Source organism: Anas platyrhynchos, chromosome 21, assembly GCF_047663525.1.
Source record: "Anas platyrhynchos isolate ZD024472 breed Pekin duck chromosome 21, IASCAAS_PekinDuck_T2T, whole genome shotgun sequence".
NCBI classification, from domain to species: Eukaryota; Metazoa; Chordata; class Aves; order Anseriformes; family Anatidae; genus Anas; species Anas platyrhynchos.
Window position 1 is genome coordinate 9505436 of NC_092607.1, and position 16267 is coordinate 9521702.

At 58.4% G+C, this 16267-nt stretch overlaps 1 protein-coding gene across 16 annotated transcripts in view; it reads left to right on the forward strand.

Moving 5' to 3' along the window:
- The window catches only part of CHD6 (chromodomain helicase DNA binding protein 6), a 68690-nt gene that overhangs the window by 6929 nt on the left and 45494 nt on the right, over positions 1-16267 (forward strand). For 11 of the 16 annotated variants that reach the window (XM_072026465.1, XM_072026472.1, XM_072026478.1 and 8 more), the window contains exon 1: positions 7818-7913. The exons of 1 other annotated variant lie outside the window; for it this stretch is intronic. In XM_072026465.1, coding sequence (XP_071882566.1) covers positions 7833-7913 — 81 coding nt within the window. In that variant the 5' untranslated portion in view covers positions 7818-7832. Of the gene's footprint in view, positions 1-7817; positions 7914-11663; positions 11782-16267 lie in introns of those variants that run through there. 4 more of the 16 variants (XM_072026471.1, XM_038166062.2, XM_072026474.1 and 1 more) reach the window with 3 other exon arrangements.

The window sequence follows — 16267 nt, forward strand, 5'->3', positions numbered from 1 at the left end:
GGGTAGCACGCAGCTTGGGAAGGCGCTGTTGCTTGGTGCTGTAGCAGGAGATGTTGTTGCGTTTTCCTTTCTCTCCTTGTCCTTTAGGCACTTGAGAAACGGGCCTGATGCTGCAGCGTGCAAGTTCTCGGGCCTGGAGAACGGCAGATCTGTCTGTTGCTATTTTGGGTGGATGTTTACCAGTTTCTCTGGGGATGTACAGGCAGACCAGGTGCTGTGAGCCGCGGGACCTCACCCCAGCACACAGCGAGCGCTTGGGCCCTGTCTGGTGGGGATGTCACCCAGGATGTCACCGCCCTGGGTGCTGAGGATCGGCCTGGCCAGCCAGCCTGTCTGCTCTGTTCTGGGCTGGGGTCTCCTGGCTGTGCAGTACCAGCGGGGCAGCTGCAGCCTCCGTGCGTGCAAGAGCTCTTCTCCAACTGGGCAGCATCAAGCAAGTGACCTCTGGGAGCTGCTGTGCTGGGGCTGGAGGCTTCCAAGGCAGGGTGCAGGGGGATGCTGTGTGGGAAGGGATCATCCTGCGGTATTTGAGCTCCAGAATCGCAATAAGATGTGGTGGGCAGAACAGGGGAGACCCTAGCTGAGCTCGGGGCCCAGCTGCTGGTACCTTGGCCATGTTGCATTCAGATCCTGCCTTGAGTGTGGATTTTGGGGCACACTGCCACGGGCTGTTAGCTAGGGGGGGGTGGCAGGAGGACACAGCCGAGGTCGGCCTCTTACCGCTGCAGTTAGCGCAAGCAGAGAGTGGGGGATAACTTAAAGTCGGCTGCGAGCAGCACCACGTGGGGCTGGGGACACAGCAGCCACCTGGCTGCCTTGGGGGTCTTGGGCAGGGAGTTTCAGCTGGAGAAAACTGCTCGGCCATCCCGGCTGGAAGCCTGCCCAGGGGCACCAGCTGTGCTCGTTCCTACCCACAGGCCAACCTTGAGGTGCGTTGTGAGCGCCTGCTCATCCTCTCTTCATCCTGCTGCGCAGGCCGGTTTTATCCCCATTCTACAGCTGGAAGATAGAGGCACAGAGGGCTGTGGTTGCCTTCGAGGAGCTGTCTGCAGTGTGGCAGAGCTGCTCTCTGACAGCTTGAGTTTGCAGTGCAGGATATCAACAACAGCAAGAGAGGAGGATCGCTGCTTTCCGAAACGCCATCTCACTTCTTGGCTGCCTGCCTTGGGATAGCTTGTGTTCGGTGCTCCTCGGTGTGCAGCTCTCGAGCAGCAGCCGTACAAAAGGCTCTTTGAATCGGCCAGCTACCAAGGTCTGCCAGTTGAGCTGGCTTTTGTACACCTCCAGCACTCATAAAGGTGCTGTGGGCTACATTATCTGCCTGGTGGCATCTTTACTGGCCCGGTGACCTTGAGGGTTGACTCCAGCATTTAATGGAAGTCCAAAGAGTGAAAAAGAAAAAATAGCAGGAAAACACATGGAGTGCGCAGGCACTTGTTTCTGCTGAAGCCTGCATATCCCTTCCGACAGCTAGAGAGCAGCTGGGTGGTTTGCCCTGCTGTGAGAAGCCTCTGAAGGTGCCAGCTGGGACCCCCCAGGCCCAGTGATTCAGAGGAGGCTTTTTGGATGCTGCTGGCACGTCGGGCTCCTTCTGACTGCTGCTGCAGGAGGCCTGAGGAGCTGAGCCCCAGGATCCCCTCTCCATCCAGGGTTAACAGCCAGACGCTCCAGGGCAGAGGGCGTGCTCCCAGCGCCAGGAATGCATCCTCAGAGCGACTTCTTCACCTGCTTCATGTAAAATTCAACTGCAGCTGCATCATCACTTGTGTCCTTTGGCCCTTGGCTTCACGCAGGTTCCTCGGCAGCCTTCGTGCGTCCTTGGTGCCAGGGGCAGGCACTGCAGGGCTGTGCTGCTGGGAGGGCAGCACGGGGTGCCCCACGCTGCATCCCAGCCCTCGCCACCGCTGCAGGCTGCTCCTGCCTCCCTCCTCTCCCTAGTCCCTACGGGCACAGAGCCACCGAGCTTTGCTTTTTGCTTTTCCTCCGCTTTCGCCTGCTGAGGATTAAAGCTCCACACCCAGGGCTCGTGAGCTGGGCACGCAGCTGGTCAGAAGACGGCAGGCGTGGGCTTGGGAAACCCATCCTGAGCCTGGCAGCTTCCCCACGGCCGGCGCTGCTGTGGGAAGGGAACCCCCCTGGCACCAGGCACGGCCCTGCTCTACCCCAGCACCACCCGGGAGCAGCGTGTCCCCTGGCTAAGACCTGTTCAGCCCCGACCATCCCCTCCCCAGCAGCAGGCCGGGATGCCCTCTTCCCGTGGCTGCTGCCAGCCCTCCCGTGGTGTTCCTCGTGCTGTTGGTCCCCGTCTGCTGCTGTGCTCACTGCAGCCTGGGCAAACCCTTCGCTCTCAGCCCTGTGGCACTGTGCAGCTCCGAAATAACTGCTGAAGGTCATTGTGGTCTCGGTCTTGGGTTAGGAGCTGTGCTTGAAAGCTCTCCTGAAAGGAGCCGCTGCTGTTTTTGCCCCGTGAGCTTGTCGTGAGAGTCGCGTAGTATGGCTGGCTGAGGCTGTTACCGGGGGCCATGCCCAGCTCCTGGGGGCTTCCTTGCGTGCTGGGTGCCAGCACAGCATCCGCAGCCCCGTGTGAGCTCCGGGCTCTGGCATGGCTTGGGAGAAGCAGTGGTGGTGCTGAGCGAGCTTGTTGGAGCTCCGTGCTGCACAGCGCTGCTGCTGCCTGGCCCCTTTCTGCCACGGGGCAAGGAGGTGGTGGCTACATCCTGCCTGCCTGCTGAAGTCTGCAGGCCCATCGTTCTGTGGGGTGGAGGAGTTGTGTGTCCTCGAAGGTGCAGGCAGGGCTGGCATGTGCAGGGGGGATCCTTAGAGGCAGATCTTGCTGCTCTCGGCTCCCCTGACCCTACAGAGAGCACATTTGTTTCCTGAATTCTCCCTCCTTCTTCCTCCCCCCTCTTTTTTTCCTTGCAGGGAGCAGAGCTCTGAGTGCCCCGGGGCTGCCCGTGGTGCTGTGCTCCTCATGCCTGCTCTTCTGGGCACATGCACCCACACGAGGTGTGCTCCCGCCCGGTTCTGGCTGCCTGCTCCTTTTCCCATTGCCTCCTTGGTGCTGCCACGTGTGCCTGGCCGGTAAAGCGGGGCTGGGGGGCGGTGAGGGGGCCTGAGGGCAGCTCAGACCCAAGGAGTGTTTGTCTGCTCGGCACAGCGACTGCAGCTGGGATGCCGAAGGGCTCCTGGTGTCTGGAGCTGCGTGCGCAGAGCTGGGAAGCCGCCTCTCCGTGATCCTGCGCTCGCGAAAGACAAAATGTGTGCCGCGGCTGCCTCGCAGCAAGCTCACGGGCTCCCCAGCCCCCTGCCTCCCTGCTGCCGATTCTCTCTCGCTGAACTACTGGGTTATTTTTAACTTGGAAGAATTACAACCGAAGATTTGCATTCTCTCTCTCTCTCCCCCCCCCCCCACCCCCCGGCGGAGGGCTGGAGGCAGGATGTGGGGGAGGCACTGCGGAGGGCCGGGAATGCGGCTCTGGGCTCCGGGCTCCGGCAGGATGCTTCCAGGAGCCCCCGCGCCTGCCTGCCGGGCTGGTGGCTGCGTGGAGCTGCTGTGGACACCAACAGGCCCTGCTGCAGCAGGCAGGGGGCAGCTTGGCTTGGGGCTGCAGGCGTGTGGCTTCTTACAGGGCCGGGCACCTCCAGGGAGCATCCTAGGGCCGCGTGGGTGGCTGTGCTGCCGGGCAGAGGCCTTTGCTGGGCCACGCGGCATCGCCGAGCTGAGCGTGCGGATGGGAGGAGCTGGGGAGAGGTGGCACTTGCCCCCTGCCTCTCTCCTTCCTCCTCCCCTCGCTCTGCCTCTCCAGCGCTGTGCAGGCGGTTTCCTCAGCAGCGCCACGGGCTCTAGGTGAGCAGGAGCCCTCGGTGCCGTGGCAGCCTGAGTCCCTCCGGATTGCACCACGGACACTCGGGGTTTGGGCTCCGGGAGCTCTGCTGGCTGAGATGTGCCCCGCAGCCCTGCCTGGGAGCAGGGACTGATCAGGTAGCAGGAGCCCCACGGCACCAGGGGGCTGCGGACGCCTGTCTGCCTGCTGCTCGGTGACCCGGAGGAGGCTGCCGGCCAAACCAAGCAGATGAAGGGCAGGGCAGGCCCGGAGCTCTGCTCCTGCTCTGTCCCAGGAGAACCCCTGGCTCTTCTCCTGCCACTCGCCTGCAGAGGGGATGTACCAGGTAGGGGGTGGCCGTGTGGTGACCGGGCCATGCTTGATCCTCCTCAGACTTGCTCTCTGGCTTGGCAACCACAAAGTGACTTGGGCTATGGTCCTGTCCTGTCCATGTGCCACTGTCACGCTTCTGTGATCAGAGAGCGAGTAGCAGGGCGATGCAGCAAACTTCCCTTGGCAAGCAGCAGCCACGACTCGCTGGCCCCAGCTGTCTGCAGGCAGATGCAGGCGCTCCTGCTCCTCTGGGAGTGAGCCGTGCCTGCTTGCTGAGGCTGGTCCCTTACGCCCAGCACTGATCCAGCTGCTGCTGGGTGTGCTGGTGGCCGCACCATGGGCCAGGGCGTGCTGTGAGGCAGGGTCCTGGGGCTGTTCCTCTGCCTCTGACCGTCTGCAAGGACGAGGACTTTGGGGCTCTGTGCTGGTGCACCGGTATTAGTGCTGCAGCGTTGTAAAAGCCTGAAAGGTTTCGCGCGATGCCTAACCCTGATCCAAAACCATCATGGCTTGATGCCTTCCCTGCGGGGTGAGGAGTGGCTGCAGCCTCCTCTCCCCCTTCCTCGAGGTCCTAAGGCACGGCGTTGGGCAGGAGGTGCTGCTCGCTCTGAGCTGTAAGGATGGGGCACAGCTCTCGGGCTGGCAGGGCTGGCACAGCCATCTCTGCTTTTCCCCAGGAGCTGCCGCCCCAAAAAGGTGAAGGCACTCATCAGGACAGCGGCTGAACCTGGCGTAGTGGCTGGTGTTGAGCCGTGGTCCCAACTCGTGTGGATGTGGGTGGTGTGGGGTGGTGCTGGCAGCATCGCCGTGCACAGCAAGGGGCTGGCACCAACAGCAGCTGCTGGAGGGGCTGCGGCCAGGCCAAGTGGCTCGGCTTGTCGGGGCTCTCGTTTTTGGACATTTGTGCTCCACCAGGCAGAGCCCCCGGTAGGGTGCCCTGGTGCGTGAGAGCGGTGCGGGTGGCTGAGGGCTCAGCCTGTCTCTGCTCCTTGTCGCTTCAGGTTGTGGGAGCCTGAGGTGTGTTTCGGGCTTGAATTCCTGCTCAGAAGGTGGGAAGAGGAGGTTTTGTGAGCGTGTGAGCGACGGCGTTTCTGGCACACGGCTAGGCATGCTCAGCAGCAGCTCTGGGTCCTTCAGGAGGCGCCTTGGGAGCAGCGCTCGCCCCTTGAATCCCACCTCCTGCCGTGCCCCTTTTGCTCGTCTGTCTGAAAAAGATCAGGAGTCTCTGGGGGCCTGACGGCTGGGTTGGTTTTTGTTTTAACTGCACGTGTTGTTTCCTGGCTGCAGCTCCTTTCTGCAGATAAAAATCTGTTCCTTCTCCCCTTTCAAGAAGGAAGCCACCTGCCTCTCCCAGGCAGCTGCTATCGGCACCGTGCTGCAGGGACGTGTGTCTGATACAGCACAAAACCCCTGTCCTCACTGCCGTGCTGCGTAGGGAGCTTTCTTGGGCAAACACCATCAGGTTCTGTAGACGCCGAGGCCTCTGCTTTGAGTTTGCAGCCCTGCTGGCTGCTGGCGAGGAGCAGGGTCACCCGAAAAGCAAGCGGGGCATCGCCTGAGACTCACCCCGTGCCTGCTCTTGGAAGACGTAACCCCTGGGCACGGCGCTCTTCTGCGTGCTAACACATGCGATGCTCTGAGCTCCTCGGCTGTGAAGATTGTCAGACTTGTGGGCCAGTCTAATTACGGCTTGTTCCCACAAGAAATGTTTTAATATAATTCAATCTAAGGTGGTTCTGGTGCTTTCTGTGGTGGAGCCGCTCAGCACAGTTGGAATAATCCTCGTCTAGCTCTTGCTGGTTTACAGCGCAAATCGCTGCGGTGCCTCGGGCTGGCTTTCTTTTGTAGGGTTTCCACAAGAATGTTGCTTTTGAGGAAGAAAAAGGCAAAATTTGATCTTTCACCTGTCCTTGTAAAAATTCAGCCGGCATCAGCAGAGCTTCAGTCTCGGAAAACAAACAATTGATTTTTAAAACTGCTGTTTGTCTCTGTGCTCTATTCCCTTTGCACCCGAACGAGGGAGGGCAGGAGCCTGTTTCTAGGACCAGCTTCTGCTGCCTTCAATCCAGGAGCCTTCGTCTCCATTGCAGCCCTCGGTTTGTGCTGAGCCTTAGCCAAGGACCCCCAGGCACTGCGCAGGTGACAAATTTCATCCCAGGAGTCCTGGAAGCCCCCAGTTTGCTTTGGCAGCCCTACCCCTAACGCTCACCTTCCCAGTAGCCCCAGATGTGCCCCTCAGCCAGTTCCCAACCCAGAGGTTCACAGCCCCCCCGCAGGAGGTTGTTCCCCGTTTTTCCCTAGGGAATTAGGGAAAATTCCCTAATTTTCCAGCTGAACCTTTTGACAAACCTGCCATAGAAAAGATTATTCCCAGTCAAAGTCTCCTGGCAGCTTAAAATCTTCAGTAGCCCATTTTTAGTACTTTTCCAAGAGAAACCCTGGGCTTTTCTTTTTCTGTCAACCTGAGCCCTTGTTTTCTGTCTGAGCATTAGGTGTGAACGTGCAAAACCCCAATGAGAGGTTCTCCCAGCCCAGCTTCCTTTGGGCAGCCCCTTCCCAGGCCCATGTGAGCTGGAGGCTTTTTCTTTCCCTGACCCCTCACCCTTGTTTCCTGCAGAGCCCTGGACGAGCCCTGCAGCCGTTTCCCTGGTGAGGGCTTTCTCCCAGCCCCAAGCTCTTGGCGGTGCGAGCTTCTCCCAGGCTGGGTGTTTCGGCCGCTGTGAGACCCTTTCTGATACCTTAAAATGTTATCTGCACGTTTCTGGATTTATTTTTTTAAACAAGTCAGCTGTTATTTCAAAATCAAGCACTCAGGGGATTGTGCAATATTAACTTGCTTCTGTTCTCCCCCTTCCTTCTCGTTTGCTCCTGGGGGATGGCACTGCACTGGTGCCTTCTCCTGGCTGCAGGGCTGAAGCAGGATGCTCGTCGTAACCTGGAGGCTGCTCCTTCCCAGTTCTGGAGCCAAGGTTTGGATTTGGACTCTGGTGTTGCTCTCTGCCCAGGCCTGGGAGAAGTGATGCCCTGAGCTGGCATCACCTGCAGCCCTGAAGAACTTCAGCAGCTTTCTGGGTACAACTGATTTTGCAGCCCGTAAAGTAGTTTTTGGGCTCTCGTGTGGCTTTTAAAAGTTACGCACAAAGATGTCAGGGAAAAGGAGCCAGGAGCAGAGCACCCTGCACCAGCTGCCCTCGTGGTCCCTGGGCAGCAGGCTGGGGAGGAGCCGCGCTCTGCTCCGGGAGGGCAGGATGGGCGATGCCAAGATGGGAAGATTTTTGTTTTCTTTGTGTAAAACTGTAGCCTCAAGGCCTCTTGGAAAACTGTTTTTTGTTTTTTTTAAAAAAAGTTTGAGTTTAAGCCTTCTTTGAAACCCTTTCATTTTCTTGGGACAAACAAGACCTTGAAAGAGCACAACAAGCCGAAGGCCCAAGCTCGGTGGGTGACGCTCTGCCCCTCGTGACTGCTCTCCTCTAGCCCAGCAAAGCTTCCAGCGAGCCGCATACAGTGAGTGCTTCCCATCCCCGGGGCCATTACGTGATCCCCCCCAGCTGATCAGAACTATTCTAGGAGCCAGCAGCTGGCCGGGCTGGGCCCATTATCGCAGGGCGGTGCTGGGTTCTGGAATGAGCACCCCGAGCTCTGTCTGTGAGCAGTCCCGGTGCTGGCACCGCAGCCATGCAGTGCCCGAAGGACCACAGTGCCCGGAGGGGCCGCATGTCCCAGCGGACTTCATTGCAGCGCTCACTGATGCACAAGGTGATGAGTGTTAGGAGCTGCTTGTTGTCCTGCAGGAAAATGAAACCCGTCGGGTTTGGAAGCAAGGCTGGAGGGGTAACGTGTGGGCAGCGTCTGTCTGGGAGCTTCGTACGCTTCTGGCCACTGCTTTGGGATTTCCCTCCTGGCTGCCCTTAGCCTAAAGCCCGTGTGTTGTAGCCGGCATTCCCAAGCAGCAGAAAAATGCAGCTTTCTGTGGCTGCACACCACGAGCTGTGCAGTATGGAAATGAAATTCTTAGAGTATCAGACATTCTTTGAGACTTTGCTGTCCTCAAAGTTTCAAACCCTGGCTAACGATGTGCTTTTCCCATTGAGCTGGGGGACGTCTGCAGGTAGTGGCTTTGGGGCTGCGATGGAGCACGTTTGAGCTTACCTGAGATGTGTTTGGTGGTAAAGGGGGACCCAAAGAGCTGCCTGCTCTAACGCCGCTCGCCAGTAGCAGGCAAGCTGGCCGTGAGACTATTTTTGTAACCCACATACTAGGAATTCTTCTGTGTCCTGCAGAAGATTGGCTCCTAGATTTCTGCCCCCAGCACTGGGACTTGCAGCATTTGTTGCAGCCCTGCTGCTGTGGCCGCGTTGCAGGGCTCCTGTCTGGGTCTCGCAGCGGTGCCGTGGGAGCACTGAGGCGTGCCTGGGGGGCTCTGCCACCCAGTCTTGCCCCCGGCCCAGTAGTAGCAGTGATGTTTGGGATATTTTCAGCTTTCTGGGTGGGTGAAAAAGAGAGAAAAAGCCCCTGATGGGTCAGCCTGCCCCTGCAGTACCTTCTCTAGGTCTGGCAGGCTCAGAGAGGGGCTGCGAAACATCTCCTGGGCAGGCCCCTGCTTGGGGCTGCTGGAGCTCAGCCAGGGAGCCTGGGATGCTCTCGGGAGGGGAGAGAGAGTTCAGTGTGCTGGGGCTGGGCCTGGGTGCCCTTCTGGTGGCACATGGTGGCACCTCTGGAAAGGAGCAGAAGGGGTGGCACCGAGCCATCCCCAGCCTCCTGGATGTGCCCCGTGTGCTTTCCAGCAGCCCTGCCAGCTCCTATAAGCCCTGACCATGCCAGGAAACAGCTCATCACCCTGATCTGAGCTCTGTCTTGGAGCTCCCTGTGCAGAAAGGGCTGCTGCTGTAGGATTTTCAGTTTCAGAGCTCTGCCTGCAGGCCGGCCCTCCTCCAGCACAGCCCCAGGCACTGCAGCACGCAGCAGAGGCTGGGAGGCTGCTGCCCTGCTCGTTCCAGCCCCTGGAACAGCACAATGCCAGAGCTAAGCCCAGGGCGTTCTCTGCAGCTCGCACGGACAGAGCTTTGTATGAAATGGCTCTAAAATACCAGGAGGAGAGGAGCAAGGGAGGTGCAGAGCGCTGGGCGGCCCCTTCCAGCGCTGGCTCTCGTGGCCAAGGCTCTGCCCTCACAGGCTCAGCCCTACGAGCACCGCGCCTGATCCAGGCTAAGACGGGCTCGCTCAGCCTCTGAACGGGGGAAATCGATCCTCCAGCTGCAGAGCAGAGCCCGGCCACTCTGGTGAGGAGGCTGGTAAAGGGGGAAGAGCACACAGGCACTGCCTGGGCTTGGGGTGGTGTTGGCTCAGACAGGGAATTTCTGATAATGTTTCTGGCTCGTGCACAAAGATTTCAACTCTTGGAGGAACCCAGGCAGGCATGCCAGGAAATACAGGCATGCTGTGGGTTCGGTCTGGTGTAGGGACGTCTGGCACTTCCAGAACAACAAAAATAAATTCAGGGGAGGAGGAGAGTAACCCGGCGTGCCCCAAATTGTGTAACTGAAAGCGTCGTTGCTAGCAGCAGCTGCTTTGTAGAGGCCCTGCCGCAGAGAGAAGGTCTTCTGCTGGTGCAGAGGGACAAAACAGCTTCCAGCAGCACTTTGCTGGGCTCTGAGTGCAACAGGGCAGCTCCCGCTGCACAGCCAGGACACGGTGTGTGCTCCTGCCAGTACCTGCAGCCAGGGGCGTGAGGAGCTGGTAGCACGGCGTGGCGAAGGGCTTGCCTTTGCCTGGGGTGCCCTGCAGCTCCGGCAGCCGCTCAGTGCTGGGGCTGCTGTAGGCTGGCAACGCTGCTATGGGACATGCATCAATTACATTGGGTTAAAAAGGCACAAAAACTTCGGCCTGGAGTATAAAAGCTCCCCATTTGCAGCCGTGGCAATAAAGTAGTAGCCTGGGGCACTTACATGGTGTGGTGGCGAGAACATGGTGATCTCCATATGAAAACCATAAGCTCGTTTAGAAAATTGGGCTGGCTCATTTGAGATCAGAATTTCTCTTTAATCTGCAAATACTCAATTAGCATGGAAATGGCTACTTAAACGGGGCTCCTGGAACACACATCCCGTGCCAGCGGTGCTGGTGCTCCTTCGGGATGTGGGAGCAGCTCCGGGCTCCCAGGCCAGGCTGTCCGTGATGGCAAATCCACGGGACCACGAGCAGCCGAGGCGTTGGCTGCTGCGCGTGCCCTGCCAGCTGCCCTCACTGTCACAACTCACGTCCTTTGGGAGCAGGAGCAGGCATGCAGGGCCTGTGGGGACCTGGGTGCTGCCATCCTCGTGGGCAGCCTCCTGCAGCGGGTGGCTGTGTGCGGGCAGGAGGCCAGGTGCCCTCTCCTGCCACTGGCGGTGACATCGCTGGGTTTTTCTTCGTGCCAAAAGGGCTTTACTCACTGTCAGAGCTGATACCTCTGTTGAAGTTGCTTCCTCTGGGACTAACGAGCGTCTTGGCCTTGATTTTCCGAGACAGGTACATGCACTGGTTTCAGCGCTATGGAAATAAGTCAGGGGGACACCTGTGGGTGCTGGGTCCCTGTTGCCAGCTGCGGCAGAAGAGCAGAGCTGTGTGCTGGGGCTTGGCACCGCTGCTGAGCACAGGGACACGCTGCCCCGGGGCTGGGCTGGACGGAGTGCAGGGCTGGGCATCTCCCAGCTGCTTCATGGAGAGGCTGGGTGAAACCACCTGTGCGCTCAGACAGCTGCAGACACCCTTGGAACCTCTCTCTTTTGGCCCTGCCCTGGACCCAGGAGGTGGCTGGGGAGATGTGGGGGTCCCCAGAGGATGTTCCCTGCTGACAGAGGCGTTGGTGGTGCCGCTGGAGCCATCTCCACGGCTGCAGGAGGCTGGCTCGGTGTGCCTGGAAGTGCTTTGCCCTGGGAGAGCTCCGTTATGGAGGTTGGCCTGGATGAATCCTCGGCGCACGTGGCTGAGAGCTGTGACACCGGCTGCGGGGTGAGGGGGTGATGGGGGAGCTCCCGCAGCACCGGGTGGCTCCAAGCCAGGGTGAGGAACACCGCAGCAAGGTTTTTTCCCCGTCCCCAGCCATGGGATGCAGGGACATCCCTCACCTCCAGTGCCTGCCGAGCTCCCGCGTCCCGTCTGCATCCCGTACTTTTGTCGTCGCCGTTTGGCACAAGCTGCTTCGCTGCTTCCCTTCGCTGCTGCAGGATTGGCAGCACCTGACGCCGCTCGGGTGCCTGCTGTAGGGCTTCTGGCAGGCAGGTTGGTGTCTCCACCAGCCCCAGGTACTTGATGCTGGGTTCAGGGAGCGCTGAGTTGCGTGGGGTTGCAGAGTCCCCATGGCTCAGCAGACCGCAGGTCCCAAGTTTGTCCCCGAGAGCCTTTCACTCGGGCAGCCTCGTTACTCTGGGTGGGACTGGGGGTCTCAGAGGGGTGAGGTGGACGGGTCGAGTACCTGGGGTTCTCCAGTCTCTTTATTGTCAGTTTTTGTGTGTGTGTGTCTTACAGAAATAACGCTCAGCCCAGATTTGGTGATAATGAAAATAGAGAAAAGAGAAAAGCAGGTGTGTGACCCTCTCACCTTCTCCCACCTGAGCTGTCGAGGCCTTGGGACCTTGTCCTGCGTGTGAGTGGTTGCAGCTCATATGTGGTGGGAAGGGGGCAGGGAGGGCTCGTTGTATTTCCAGGCAGGGCCACAGCTCAGGATGGTGAAATTTGAGCAGAGCCGCAGCCTGGAGTGGATAAGCCTTGCTTGGGCAATTGAACAGGGTGGGATTTGTCTTCAGTAATCAAAACACTCTCGATTTGCTCTCATTCCTCGTGTAGGAGCAGCCCTTCTTTTCCCCCAAAGTCACTGGTGTTGCTTCTTGTTTGAATCTCGTGGTGCCTGTGTTACTTTGTGCTGTGACTGCTGCTAACGATGCGGTGCTCCGGGACCGGCAGCAGCGGGGAGGCCGGGGACCAGCACAGCTGCAGCGCTGCGAGAGCTCGGCCAGCAAATCTTCCCTTGCTCAGAAATAATCCCATCCCACCAAGCTGCCATTTCCGAATTGCTGCCTCGGCTCCTAACTACCTGCTGTTCCCAGGGGAGATTTATGAGCCCGTGGTCTTTGTGTTAACTGTGTGCACAGCACAACCTGCCCGTCCGTGCTCTGCTAAGGGGAGAGGACCCGTTACGTGTACGGAGGCTCTCCCAGCAAGGGTGAAATATGGCAGGAGGTATAAAACAACCCGGTCCTCCCCGAGCTGATTTGTGGCTGTGCTGCTTTAATGGGAAACCATTAAACTGGCCGTGGAGCTGAGGGATAAATCTGCTGGAGGGCACGGGCTGGGGCTGCTCCTGGCCAGCTCCGTGGCGGTGCCTCGGTGCTGCTCGGGGCCGCGGGGTGTCGTGCTGCTGTGCCAGGTTGGTTGCGAGGAGGAAGGGGGGGAGGATTTGGAAAAGGGGGTGCTGGGGCTGTCAGCTTGTGGCAAGCTGAACGTGGCAAAGGCAGGAAGGTGAGTGCAGGGTGCTGGTGCCAGACGGAGCAGTGAGTTTGGTAACAGTGGGTCCTAGAGGTGCTGCGGGGAGGCAGAGCCAGCCTGAAACTGAGGGGAAGAGGTTACCAGCGCTGCTGTCGCTGCTGCCCCAGCAGGGGCTGTTGGGCATGCGTGAGGATGACATCCGTCCGTGGGGGATGAAGGCCAGGTGAGCAATTCCCACTCACCCTCGGGCTGATGGAGCAGCTTTGGCTGCTCCGTAGACGGGGTTGCTGAGGTGATGTGGGCTACGAGCACGGCCAAACCAGCCTCCTCCGGCACGTGGAGATTGGAAATGGCTCAGCCGTCAGCGTGTTGTGTCCCTGTGCCTGCAGATCGAGGCTGGGAGGGAGGTAAAGGTGAGCTGGAGTGAGGAAGGGGAGGTGTTTGCGTCGCTGTTCTTCCTGAGCAGTGCGTGGAGATCTGGTGGGTTTGTCACCAAGCTGTGAGTAACTCGTGAAAGCCGTCACCTCCCTCGTGACTTACGAGGCAGCGTGCCAGGGCTGCTGGAGGTGGGGAGGGTGCCTGCTTCCCTGGGGCGTGATGGCAGGCGATGGATTTTCTCCGGGAGGTTCAGCGGATCCGGCGGCGCTGTCCTTCCCCGGGCAGTGTTCCCATTCCTGGCCGTGTCCTGCTCCTGCCTGGGCCCTAAAGGGTCTGCTTTGTTTCTGCCATAGTGAGCAGGGCGCTGCTCCTGCTGATTTCTGCCAAGCTCCGACACGCTGTAAGAGCAGAGCGACGTTTCTCGCCTGTCGGAGTGGCAGAGGATGGGAAGCACTGCGAGTCCGAGGCTCCTGCCTGGTCCTGGAGGTTCTTCTGGTTTTGTGAGCCTGGGTTTGGAGAAGGTTAGCGGTGTGGGGAGGCCGTGGGTAGCGAGAACATCCCAGGACTGTGGGTACGGTGCTGGCGGGCACAGCGCACACGTTCCCACCGGCGCTGTGCCCCCCTGCAGCCCGGCGTCCCGCGGTGCCTCTGAAGGAAGCTCTGCTTTGCCTTCCCTTCCAGTTCTCGCTGCATGAGCCGAGGCTATTTCCTGAATTTTATGGGTCTGTTGTAGTGAAACGTGAGCTTTGATGTCTCGCCTACTGCAAATGGTGCCGAGGCCATAAACAGAGCTCGCCCAACAGCGCAGCGACCCCGTGCCGGAGGGCTGGGGCTCCCTTTGGGAGGGCATCTGTGGTTCAATCCTGAGCTGTGTCCCTGGGCTCCTGGCACACTTGGGGCTTTTTTGTCTTGCTGAGGCAGTCAGGTACAGCAGCCCTGGTGCTGGCTGCACGGAGGAGCCTTGCTGTGCTGAGCAGCCCGCGGCTAGCTGCTCTGCTCAGGGTGAAGGCAGGGCGAGCCGGGGCTGCCCTGCTCCTTGAGCTGACCCCTAGAGCTGCCATCCATGGGCTGCTCACCCCACTGCTGCTTCTGCTTCTCTGCAGGGTCCCCTGGGCACCGTGCCATTAGTCCCAAACCACAGCATCCCCCCCTGCCTCCCCCTTGCCTCCCACCCACGCCGCTGGGGCCAGCCCCAGCCTCAGGACCTGGCTGGATGGGAACGGAGCCAGCCCCCAGCTCCATCACGCTCATCCCACGGCGACTGCGGAGCCTGTTCAGAGACATGACGGAGGGTGGCACTTGTGTATTTTTAGCTTCTGCTGCATTGCAAGAAGAGCTGGAAACGAGGGGTGTGGACAGGCAGCAGCTAGGATGCAACAGCCCGTGCTGTGCGCGCCGCCGGTGGGGACTGCAGCTGCCAGCGAGGGTGGCTCAACAACAGCCTGTGAAAATGCAGTGCATGGAAAAAGCTGCCTTTTTCCACGCCTTTTGGGGTGCTCCACAGCCAGCTGTGGGGCTGGAGCTGTCCTGGGGAGGCAGAGCTGGGCGATGCTGCCCGTCTGGGGCACTGGGCAGCCTCCCCTGGCACTGCGTGACCAGCGCTGCCTGTACTGGCCAGGGGTGATGCTGTACCCTGCCAGGTACCTGGGCACCTTCTGGTGCCGTTTCCCACACGTCCTGAATTTAAAAAAATTGAAAGTTTTGGCAAATTGGGACTTCACGTGAAATAAAACTATTTTAAGTTAAGGAAACACACCATTAAAGCCCACCCTAACCTTGGCTTTGCCCTCTGATGGGATAGTGCAATTAGAAGTGCTCTCCATTAGCCTTGATGGCACTCTGGGGAGTTTTTAATTTATTTATTTTTTTTGCTCCTGACCTTCTCTTTGACAGTAGTTCGGCACATGGGAGAAGGCTTTGTGCTCCGGCTCCTGCTGAGGGATTTGCCGAGGGATCTGACTTAAATGTAATTTGTAGAAGGTTCCTTGGGGAATTAAAGAATGTATAAACTGTACATAAAAATGTATTCTGGAAACATAAAATCATTACAATCCTCACCAAAAAAATGCTAGCTGAGAGACAATTCAAAGGAAAAGCTCTAAGGATAAAATACAAGGAGTGTGGAGGCTGCTTGGATTTTGTATGGGCAGCTCGGAGGAGGTGGGCACTGCCTACCACTACCTGGATTTATTCTTCTTTCCTTCCCCCCTTCCTCGCCAAAACACCTCAGGAACACCAAAACTTGCAGGGTTAGACAGGTACATTGCAAGGCACGCAGAAGACGTGTAAAGAGGCTGTTCAATGTAAAAATACGTTCATCTTTAATTAAACAAGTTGTGAGAAAAAGGGCACACGGGGAATTCAAAATAAACCCATAACAAAGCAAGACTAAAAATATTTTTAGGAACAGCTTGCTAAAAGCATGAAATCTGATAAATTCTGTTTCAAATATCTCAAGACTAAAAAGCCTTTGAGAGGAGCCACGGGGTAAAAAAGCAACCGAGGTGTCAAGCGAGTGCTGGCGGCACAGGGCGCTGGCACAACAGCTCTGTGAGGAACCCGCAGCCGTCCCCGGTGGCAGGCGGGCAGGAGAATTGCCCTTCAATGGAGGGGTTTGATGAGGATTTTTTTGAGCAAAGGAACACGTGCCAGCAGGATTGGATGGAATTGGCTCTGTCGCTGTAAAGGAGCCGGTGCGATGCTGGGAATCACTTGTTAGGAGCCGTCACCTGTCGGGGCTGTGCCTGCGGAGGGGAAGGTGCTGGGGCCCCTCTGTGACATCAGGTTTACCTGTGTGTTGGGTAAATCACTGGGAACTGTAATAAATGCTCAGTTTAATGCCTTTATATGTGAAAATACTACAGCGGTGATTAGTCAGGATAGCTTTTGTAAAGAAAAATCGCCCCTTGCAATCTGTCGTGGGTTTTAAAGATGAGGGTAAGACCAGAAGGACTCGCAGACAGCTGCTCGCCAGCAGCTCCCAACACCACCTCGCAAAATACTTTTAAAGATGGGTGGTGTCCTGATCAGAGGTATTCCCGTTAATGAATGACCAGCTAAAAACCAGGAGGGCTGTGTTGGCTTTCACTGCTCAGCGTGGGGAGAAAGCACCTGCTGGTGCTGCCCAGTCCACACTCCCCAAAATCCCAGGGAAGGGGGGTGTGCAGTGACTAACGTGCGATTACCTGAGGTGCTGAAATGCAAACCGAGTTGGAAGAGCTGTAGAAAAATCCTAAGATACGCCAATTAATACATACAGGGGGCCTGGC